The sequence below is a fragment of the Cibotium barometz genome, chromosome 33 (assembly GCF_041138505.1).
Source record: "Cibotium barometz isolate CiBa-2024 chromosome 33, ASM4113850v1, whole genome shotgun sequence".
Lineage (NCBI taxonomy): Eukaryota > Viridiplantae > Streptophyta > Polypodiopsida > Cyatheales > Cibotiaceae > Cibotium > Cibotium barometz.
Window position 1 is genome coordinate 37140982 of NC_141078.1, and position 11074 is coordinate 37152055.

The window sequence follows — 11074 nt, forward strand, 5'->3', positions numbered from 1 at the left end:
GTAATTTCCAAGTGAAATTTTTGGTAAAAAATAAAGTTGTCAATTTTTAGGATTTTAATATTGGGTTAACATTACTTGAGCGATGGGGAATGGGCGATGGTTATTGATATTTTCCCGTTATGTGTAAAGACCATAAGTCCGGCCATGGGATTTGGTCCACTGGTTTGGTCCACTGCCACCAAGAAGTGTGAAAAGGAGAAGTCAAAATGCGACACTTTAAAAATAATAATAATAATAAAAATTCCGAAAGCCTAATAGTAGAAGCTACACCACTCGGTCCTCTGATGAACTGATGCAAGCTCGCTGACTGCAAATCGGTCACGACTCATTACCCGCACGTGCCTCTCTCTCATCATGCCTGCAACTCCAAGTAATTCTCCCCAAGAAGACGCACACTAGCCGACTGTCACGACCCATTACCCGCACGTGCTTCTCTCTCTCTCATCATGCCTGCAACTCCAGGTGATTCTCCCCAAGAAGACGCTGGCAAGAAATTCGTCCTTGAATCCAAAGGTATGTGTGTGCACTTCCCATACTTCTTGTAATGATAAGGGATGAAGCACGGCCTTTCTTTATTAACGAGCGTTTTGGGCACATCATTCTGTTCTTTGCTAAGCTTAACGAAGCAAACCTTCTGGCCAGTCATGCCATACACACACTACAGTCAATAATGATGTACGTGGAGAAGGATTTTTTTCCAGGCTTATGTTGATAAAGGTCTTGAGCCATGATAACGTGATTAACCCATATGGTGATATGGGTCTTGTTGCCAGGCATGATACTTGATTGATGGTTATAATGCTTTGCAGGCACATGGGTTCATGCTGGCTATCATCTTACTTCTGCCACAGCTGGTCCGCCCCTCCTGGCATTGCCTTTTGCCATGGCATGCTTGGGATGGGCCCCTGGTATTCTTGCCCTGATTATAGCAGCTGCAGTTTCTTTTTACGCCTGCTACTTGTTATCTCTTACCATGGAAGAACTGGAAGCTCGAGGAATTCGCTGTCTCCGCTTTTGGGATGTTGCATTGCATGTTTTGGGTACGCAATCTGCCACTTGCTTTGTTGAGCGTACCATGGTTAGGGCAAAGTATTAATGTGGGAAATGCACTCTGTTTTGGTTCGTTGCACTTGCTTGTTGTTGGGGAGAGGAGGGGGGGGGGGGGGATGAATTGAATGAAATGAGAATATATTATTGTAGGAAACAATGCTTGGGTTAGCTACGGCTATGGTGGCTGGAAGAGAAACATGGCTATGGTGTTGAACTCGAGAGTGACAGAAAGCGTGTATGAGAAAGAGACAATAAGCAAAAGATAAGACTAGCAAGGTAACGTGTGTATTTTCCATTCACTAATGTGCCTGTTTAATAGGAAAATACAAGTGGCCTCAATACATCATGAGTGATGTCACATCAAGGTGACCCATGTGCCAAGTTGCACCTTCTAGATACATCCTCCATTGATAGTGAGCCTTCCCATGCTAGAGGACCAAAAGATACGTGTGAAGGACTATCATTCCAACACCCTCCCATAGTGCAAACATGGCATCTTTTGGCTCATGTGGACCTAGGTTAGATTTTTACAAATGTCAAAATCAAGGTGCCAAGGGAAAAACTCACACACACACACCTACTAGATCAAGTACCACTCATACAACCAGAGATATGGCCTTGCTTCAAACACACCCCCCTCCAGGGCTATCTCTCCTGCTCTGCTGTGTCAAGGATAAATCTTAGACTCATGGTCTAGTTTCTCAAGCTAGTCAGGGGAACCCCCTCTCAAAAGATATCTCTCCTCACCTATGTCATGAGTTTTTCTCATGCTGATGAGGGGTTCCACATGAGTAGGGACAACCAAACAGGAAGAAGGACCAAACAACCATACACATTTCACATGGCCTACATCATAGGTGACTAGAGGTGATTACAACTAGAACAAGTACTTGATCTAGGGTACCATGCAAACAAATGTTCCAAACACAAACAACACATAACAGAACAGAACACAACATATTTCTTGGACTTTAATAAGCCCAGGCATACACATAAAAACAACACATGCAGATTTGACACACACAAGAACATAGATTTGTGCTTTGTAGCACCACATTTTTCTTCACCCTTCCTTGATTCCAACTTGGCCTACTCATTTGGTGGCTCAGAGGTTGAATCATTACATACAACATATTTTCATCTCTCGGAAAAAATTAGGGTTTTCTGAAATTGACGTTATAGGAGGCTGTAGCACCCCTTCAATGCTTGTAATCCACCCTCAATTTTTAAAAATGATGAAAAACTTGAGATTAATGCCTTAATTTTTCTGGTTTGCAGAAAATTTTGAAAAGCCCCAAATATGTACCTTCTTGATGCTTTTGATGCAAGCTTTATTCTTTGTATTGTTTTGATGCTGGGTCTCCCCTTTTAAAGCTTTTAATATGCCTTATAATATAAGGTTTATTAAGCATTAGACAAGGCTTAAAAGGCCTTAATAGCCACTATAGGCTACGTGGTTTAAAAAATGGTACGCAGCAGTAATGGTCGACATTGTATATGTGCCCAATCAGCGGGTACAAGGCTCTTCACAGTAGGTGGTGCGCTGGCAGCAGGCGGCACAGCAGTCAGGCAACAGGTCGGCGCTAAAACAGGTAGACAGGTGGAGTACAGATGTAGCTGGCTACTGCTCAATAGATGCCCAAGGTGTGAGCATAAGAGCTGCTGTGCATCGGGCTCAAGAGAGGTGGCTTTACCCAGGTGACTGTTGCAGGCAATGGCAGCCAGCAAGGACACCTAAGCAGTGTCGTGTGTAGCAGCAGTATAAGCGGATGGAAATAACAGGTTTGCTGATGACGGGCACTAGGGATGCGTGAGCTCTGATACCACTTGTAGGAAATTGGGTTAGCTACGGCTATGGTGGCTGGAAGAGAAACATGGCTATGGTGTTGAACTCGAGAGTGACAGAAAGCGTGTATGTGAAAGAGACAATAAGCAAAAGATAAGACTAGCAAGGTAACGTGTGTATTTTCCATTCACTAATGTGCCTCTTTAATAGGAAAACACAAGTGGCCTCAATACATCCTGAGTGATGTCACATCAAGGTGACCCATGTGCCAAGTTGCACTTTCTAGATACATCCTCCATTAATAGTGAACAGCATAATCCCTGTCTAGGAGTATGTACTCAGAACCAGTATATCATTAGCTCTTAGATCAGTTTCAAAGGCCTAGCAACAGGCATGATCAGTTCAGACCCGCCACTGTGTTAAGGGAAAGGGACAGCAGGCATGGGGAGAGTAGTGGAACAGATGCTCAGTTCTTCAGCAAGACTTGGAAGTGGAGAAGTTCTTGGTGCGTGTTACTACGGCCAACCTCAATGCATGTAACATCTGTGTTAAGACGCAACAAGCCTTCTTTAAACCTTTACTTTGGTGAGATCTTTAGCATCCAGCCAGCATATCAGTCAGCATATGTGCAGTCCTACAGCTATCCTAGACCTGCATCAGTGGCTGAGAAGAGCCCTTGGATTGGTGGATTCTCAACCGACATATGGTCTTCCTCGTCCTTGCGTGGTAGTCATAGCTCTTGTTCTCAAGCATTGTACAGAAGTTCTCCAAAGACGTAATGCAAGCAAATACTCCTACTTGCAAGAGGGGGACCTTCAGTTTTTTGGGACCCAATATTGTGTCGTCTACATTCTCTTCTCTCTTTCTACTTAGTGATTGGATGCTAAAGATCTCACTAAGTAAAGGTTTAAAGAAGGCCTTGTTGTATGTTACGACGGTCAACCTTAGTGCATGTAACATTGGATGTTTGCAAACAAAGGGGCATATGGGGATTGTCCATCCTGCATCAAATCTTGTGCATGGGCTGATGTCTAAGGTGGGAAGTAGCATACTGCAATGTACAACATCTTGAAGCCAAGGATGGCTAAACACATCCACATGAACTGGGTGCACTCATCCTGTCTGACCTTTGTGAGTACTTTATGCAATTGGGGGTTAAATAAGCGTGCCACACCTCTTGAGCCAGATACCTTTTAGAGGTATGAGTTTGGCCCCTATAAGCACTCCTAGACATAAGTTGACACCTCGGCATAGTCACAGGGGACGGCGGGGACGGAGCCTAGGAACGCTGGGACGCCGAAACGGGACGGCGCAGGGACGGGGACGGACGGACGTCCCCCGACTGGCGTTTCAAATAGGGGACGGCGCAGGGACGGGGGACGGCTTGTGCGGGAGACGGCAGAGAGCCGTTGCGCCTGCGCCTGCGCCCGTTTCTGGCCGTTGTGCCTGCCTGCCGCTTGCCTGCCTTCGTAGCCGTTTATGGCTGTTGGGCCTGGGCTCTTCTAGCCGTTTATGGCTGTTGGGCCTTGGCCCTCTCTCTCTCTCTTGCCCTTGAGGCTTTCCTCTCTCTCTTGCCTATCTATATAAGAGCCCACCTCTACAAGGCTACAAGTACAAGCACACACAAGTTCATTGCTCATTGCTCAAGCTTTCAAGGCTCAAGCTCCTTGAATCTTCTCTCTTCCAACTTCCAAGTTCCAAGCTCTAGGGCCTAGGCTCTCACGGTCTCACCTCTCCCTCAAGCCTCTTGAGTCTTCCAACTTCCAAGCCTCTAGTCTCTCTCTCTCTCTCTCTCTCTCTCTCTCTCTCTCATTCCTCAAGGCTCTCTCTCTCTCTCTCTCTCTCTCTCTCATTCCTCAAGGCTCAAGAGTCAAGCCATCTTCAACCATGGCATCCTCCTCACGTGCCGGGGCTTCTCGTAGAAGGACAACGGGATGGACATGGTGGGAGGAGGTAAACTACACCACATCCGTTCATGGAGGCGGTTCTCGGCCATGGGTATGCAAGCTTTGCCCATACCGGCGAACGGGTGGCGCCGACAAAGTGCGAGCCCACCTCTTGCATGAGAGTGGGCATGAGGTGAGCTTTTGCACGAATGTCACGCCCGAGAAGAGACGGGAACTTCTTGACAAGCTTAGCGTCTACGAAGCAGTCGAAGCGACAAGAAGGACACCACGAGTGGCCGTGGATCCCGCGACGATGGGGAGAGGAACTCAAGCCTCTACCATGGAGTCATGTGGTGGATCGGGATCACACCATCACCTTCGCCATCAAGTCGGAATGTTACTCCATCCACGACACCGGCACTCTCCATCTCCACGGCCTCTCAATCATTACGTGGCCCACGGCGACAATCTACACTTGGGGAGAATTGGAACCCCAAGTTGAAGGAGGAGGTGGATATGGCGGTGGCCCGCTTCTTCTTCCACGACCACATTGCCTTTCAAGCGGCTAGGTAAGTGCAATCGATCATTGCTAATTCATCATTCATGTTTTCATCATCTTAGTCCCCTTCTCATTAGTAAATTACTTTCTTGAATAGGTCGGAATACTTCAAGGTAATGGTTAAGAAGATTGGGGAGTATGGCTCAACCTATACGTCTCCCTCATCCGAGAGCTTGCGCACTACATTGCTCGACAAGGAGAAGCGCATTGTAGAGCAAGCGGCCGACAACACAAAGCGGCAATGGGAGAGGAACGGAGTCTCCCTCATTGTGGATGGATGGAGTGACACTCGCAAGAGGAGTATTCACGGCATGGTTGCATATTCCCGTGGAGAGATGTACTTCATCTCATCTCATGATGCATCCGGCACTGGGAAGAGCGCGGATGTGCTTGCGGCGGAGTGGGCTACCACCATGGAGATCGTTGGTCCCGAGCATGTAGTGGGCTTTGTTGCGGATGGGGAGCCTTCCAATAGGGTGGCGGGAGCTATTCTCCAAAGTATGTATGGACATGTCACGGTGTCCTTTTGTATGGCTCATTGCCTAAACAACCTCCTCAAGGACATCGGGGCATTACCATGGATCAGCCCGCTCATTGAGGAGGCCAACACCATGGTCTCCTTTGTCCTCAACCACCAAAGACTTCGGCATGAGTTCAACAAGAGGTCCTGTCTCTCTCTCCTCAAATATTCCGACACCCGGTTTGCCTACAACTTTCTCATGTTGGGCCGGTTGAAGGATTGTAGTGGTGCTTTGAGGGGGCTTTTCCTTAGCGACGAGTTCGTCGCCATGCAAGAGTCCCATACAAACATTGGCCAAGAGTGTAGGCTACGGGCGGATGACGCCTCTTGGTGGGAGCGTGTGAAGACCACAGATGCTATGGTGAGGCCCATAGTCCACCTGTTGAGGATTGTAGACGCTATGCAGCCATGCATAGGCAAGGTCTATGAGGCCATGGATCGCATGATAGAGAAGTTGAAAGACTTCGTGCCTGACGAAGACAGATACGAGGAGATCCATGTCTTGTGTCTAGGAAGGTGGAATTCCTACTACTCTCCATTGCATGCAGCAGCTTATGTGGTGGACCCAGAATTCCAAGGCAACAAGTAGGAGAGCGACCGGGAGGTGAGCGCTGGATGGAGGATCATCTTGGATTGTCTTGTGCCTGATGCATCGGTTAGGCGCAAGATCAGGGACCAGCTTTCGATGTACAGGTCATTTCATGGCTCCTATGGCTGTCATGATGCACAGGTTGACCGCTCCAAAGTTGGTGCTGCTCTATGGTGGGAGGACTTTGGTTCAGATGGACCGGAGCTGCAGCAGCTTGCCATCCGCATACTTAGCCAGGCCGTCAGTCCTCTTGCTTGGAGCAACTTTGGAGTACCTACAGCCACATTGCCTCTAGGAAGAGGAACCGACTCGGGGTAGAGCGTGCCAATGACCTTGTCTTCGTCAGCGCGAACTTGCGAATGCTTTGCAAGAGCGTGACCAAGAAGGCAGATTCCTTCACCGAGTGGGAGATGAGTCAACAAGAAGAGCAACGGGAGGATGAGGTGCAGGAGCAGCATGCCAGTGAGGATGAGACTGAGGATGAGCTTGATGCTTCTTTGGCAGCCGCACAAGCTACCCATGACCATGAGGCGAGCACTTCACGTGGATGATCATTCATGGATCATGATTCATGGGCCTTACTACTTAGCTCTAGCCTCTAGCCTCTAGTCTTCAGTACTTTTTTGTCATTGACTCATTTGAGTCCGTCCTTGTATTTTGCCTCCTTAAGGCTTAGTCGTGACTCCTGAGTCCTGACTCTTGAGTCATGACTCATTTTGTATCTACTTAATTATTAATATGACTCAAAATCTTACCATTTTAGTGTAAATTTGTGCTCATTTTGATGTACTTCCAAAGTAGAATAAGTGCAGAGTAGAAAAATTTAAAAAAAAAGTATTTTTTGAGTGCCGTTCCCTCCCCCGTCCCCGTTCCCTACTTATGGCCGTCCCCCGTCCCGTCCCCGTCCCCCGTCACCGTCCCTCGTCCCTTGTGACTATGCACCTCGGGTAGCCCCCTCTCAAGCCTCTGTTGAGTCTGTGTGAAAGACTATGTCCCTTCGTGTGTAAGTCTTGGCAAAGCCGGCCGGGTTGGACCATAAGGTCCCATTACAGTTCCATGTGGCCATGTGAAGCACATTTTTGGTCATAATTTGAGGAGAGGCCTCTCCCTGGTGGTGTCTTTTCCTACATGCCATACATCAATGAATGGATTGCCCTCCACACCCATCCGAGAGAGAGAGAGAGAGAGGATTTGAGCTAATTGTAAGCTCTTTCATACTCCTTATACAGGACCTAGGTGGGCTTATTATGCTGTGGCTCCCTTACAGTACCTAATCTGCTTCATTGGTGTCATAGCATTGATACTACTTGGTGGTGAGACATTAGAGGTGTGTAACTAGGTTCTTCAGGCCCAAGAGAGGTGCTTTTGTTGAACTTTTGCTCTGTAAGCAATCATGGAGGGATTGTCGCAAATTCATCTTAAAGTAAGCATATGCCTCTAGAGGCGTCTGCCCAAACATAGCATTGTTTCTCATCTTGCATATTGTCCATAGAGCCCAATATCTAGTCCATAGAAAGAAAACGTCAAAATCAGGAGAGTTGGGCACAGGTGCGCGTGCTCGCGCACACGCACACGCACACGCACACAATATAGGTTCACTTCAAGAAGGGGTGATATGTAGTAATGACTGGTTATCTTCTCCTTTCAACATGCCTTCTGTTTTGATTACAGGGGATTTTTAGGGGTGCTGTATCTCATGGACACTTAAGACTATATGAATATACCATCATATTTGGAGCTTCTGCACTTCTTCTGTCACAAATACCATCTTTTCATTCTCTCCGGTACTTCAATCTTTTGTCGATGTTGTTGTGCCTTGGTTTCAGTATTTGCGCCATTATTGGATCCATCGTTTCAGGTGAAAGAGATGGCAAACTGCTTACCTCTTTATTTTGAAGATACGGTGTGCAAAAAAATGCTTGTTCATATTCTTGTCTGGGTCATCAAGCTTTTGGCTGAGTGGCTATTGCATGACGCTACCCAGACAAGGGTGTGAGTTGAAACCCAGACACTTTATTTTATACATACACACACACATGCGTGTGCATGCAGGCACACACATGTATGTATGTATATATTCATGTATGTATTGGGGTTTGAATTCTATATATATATATATATATATATATATATGTATATACATATATATGTATATATATATATGTGTGTGTGTGTGTGTGTGTATAAATACACACACACACACACACACACACACACACACACACACACATATACACATATATATATATAACACTCTTATAAAAAAAAAACTGTTTGAGGCTGAAGTATTGGTTCATTCCTAAATAGTGATTTTTTCTACTCCCAGGGTTGGCAACTCGAGCGCCATCTAAGGATTATTCTATTCAGGGATCACATATTGATATATTGTTTGGGGCGTTCAACTCTATATCCATCATAATGACCGCCTACGCAAATCCAATAATTGTGGAGATACAGGTATGGTGTGCTGATCTCAAGATAAAGCATGTGCTAGAGATTGTAAGAAAGCATGAAATATGCAACATGGAAATATGTAAGCAAGCTCTGGAGTTTCAATAAATTCTGATTGAATGAGGGCTTCACAACTGATTGCGGGCACATGAAGCACCCATGCACAGGATAGGGGCAGGCTTTTGACAAGGGGAGGAGAGACACATGTGATATGTAACTTTTTTCTAAGACCCTTTTGCGTCCGTGGGGCATGGGCCTGTGCTTTGCCTGTCCAGGCACCTTGTGAAATTGAAAAGCAACGGACAGCTTCTTATGCAAGGGCAGCAGATGGACACATGTGAATCCCCCTTTATTTTGATTTGTGTGTTTTTTGTGTAGGCAACACTGGCACCCCCTGTGACAGGCAAGATGTTGAAGGGATTACTTGTTTGCTACTCAGTTGCACTGTCCACCTTTTTCTCGGTTGCCATTTCAGGCTACTGGGCCTTCGGAAATGCTGCAGAAGGGATCGTCTTCAGCAACATGGAACCCTTAGTGCCCAAGTGGCTCTACATTCTTGGCAATGCCTTTGCATGCCTACAACTCATTATAACCACAGTGGTAACACTCTTTTATTATAGGTTTTTGATGGGGCATCCATAGATTGTTGGTATTGCATATGGTGCCTTGTTTGCAGATTTTTCTCCTGATGAGGATATTTTCATTTTGAGCAGGTCTACTTACAACCCATGTTTGCGAAATACGAAGGGCTGGTGGTAGATGTGAATGCAGGAAGGTACTCCTTCCGCAATGTTCTTCTGCGGCTCTCCGGTCACTCCTTTTTTGTGGCCATTGCGATCCTCTTTGCTTCAATGCTACCATTTTTTGCAGATTTTAGTGCTCTGATGGGTGCATTTGGATTTGTCCCATTGTGCATTATCTTACCATTGGTATTCTATACAAAGGTTTTCAGAGGGAAGACCATACCATTCAATACACTGAATTTGGTGAACAGTGTCATCATAGGGCTCGCTTTGATTGTCACAGTTATAGGCACCGTCGCTGCAATCCGTCAGATAGCATTGGATGTAAATACATACAAGCTTTTCCCTTCCATATAGTTGGTCGAAGTATTGGTTCAAAAAAGGAGTGCTTACAGATCTGGTAAGTAGTTACTCTAAGCACTATTGTAATCAAGTCAAAAGAAGTAATGGGTTAATGTCGCTATTGGAAAAACAAACACTTTTGGGGCGTCTGAAGCTTGCAGATCTGGCCTGTAAGTTTGCAGAGAATAAAAGGGATTGAACCTTGCAGAGTGTGTGCCCTTGTTATACAAAGAAGTATTTCCATGTATCACCTTTCTTGTAAGATAGACGTCCAAGCATGCCCCCATCATGGGTAGGGTTGCATGGCCTTAATAAATGCTGCCTTTGAATGATTTTGGGCTTGAATATTTGAGGAGAATGCGCTAAATTTCAAGGCTTGTGACATTTGCAATTGGTTGATTTATTTATGCCTTAGTTGTTGAGAGCTTTTCAAATAATTGAGGGCAATCAGGATTTAAATGAACTGGGTTGATAAAGCACAGGCCTGAGTTATTTAGGGCACTTAATACTCAAGTGCAATTCACGGTGTCCATGAAGATGGTCTCAAAGATTAGGGTTTGGGTTGATTAAGAGTTGAATTTGTTGCTGTTAACATTCAATTTCAAGCAGAGTGCAGGATTTGTTTGATACTTAAGCACGCTTGCAGTTGCATCAAAACATCCTAAAATGAAGCACATCACTTCTTGTCTATTTGTTTTTGTTGACATCGGACCATCTTTCATTGTAGAGCTTTCTTGACAAGCTAGAACTAGGTTTGCCTTTTGTCTGGCACCCTTGCGCTTCATTAATGACGGTGTGTGATTGCTAGGTGATGGCTTCTTCTACACCACCAATAGACATACAAGAAGAATACACAATGGGATCAAAACTGGGGGACATTGAAATCCCAGCTCTAAGGGCACCAATCACCCTAGCTCTTGTCCCCTCAGACCTCCAGCTAACTCAATTGGACACTCCAACACCCTCCCAACCTCGCTAACTATCATCCAGTTGACACCTTCAACTGTTCTCCAAGGTCAGCATTGACCTCCAAAAGCACTGATCATTCTCCTATAAGCCTCAGCTGATCACACCTGATCAAAATCCTCTCCTAGTTGACATAGAACTGGTCAAATTTTGACTGTAAAATTGATTCGGAAGCTGATTGT

General features: G+C 45.8%; 1 protein-coding gene across 4 annotated transcripts; it reads left to right on the forward strand.

The window, feature by feature from the left end:
• The first annotated feature begins 263 nt into the window (after positions 1–263).
• On the forward strand, positions 264–10258 carry LOC147619527 (GABA transporter 1-like). 4 transcript variants are annotated; one of them, XM_086773205.1, is made up of 8 exons: positions 264–513; positions 810–1040; positions 7620–7717; positions 8062–8248; positions 8717–8847; positions 9220–9441; positions 9555–9616; positions 9712–9848. In XM_086773205.1, the coding sequence occupies exons 1-8, from the start codon at positions 447–449 to the stop codon at positions 9716–9718; spliced, it is 1005 nt and encodes a 334-aa protein (XP_086629331.1). In that variant the 5' UTR covers positions 264–446; the 3' UTR covers positions 9719–9848. The 4 variants fall into 4 exon arrangements, with proteins under 4 accessions (XP_086629331.1, XP_086629328.1, XP_086629330.1 ...); XM_086773202.1 differs by having other exon boundaries at positions 9555–10258; XM_086773204.1 differs by lacking the exon at positions 7620–7717 and having other exon boundaries at positions 810–843; positions 941–1040; positions 9555–10258.
• Positions 10259–11074: the final 816 nt, after the last annotated feature.

Excerpts from the sequence above, each read along its gene's own strand:
- LOC147619527 (XM_086773202.1), top strand. The coding sequence starts at position 447 with ATGCCTGCAACTCCAGGTGATTCTCCCCAAGAAGACGCTGGCAAGAAA. Across the intron at positions 7,718-8,061 it reads TTGGTGGTGAGACATTAGAG|GGGATTTTTAGGGGTGCTGT; the intron begins GTGTGTAACTAG and ends TTTTGATTACAG. Across the intron at positions 9,442-9,554 it reads AACTCATTATAACCACAGTG|GTCTACTTACAACCCATGTT; the intron begins GTAACACTCTTT and ends CATTTTGAGCAG.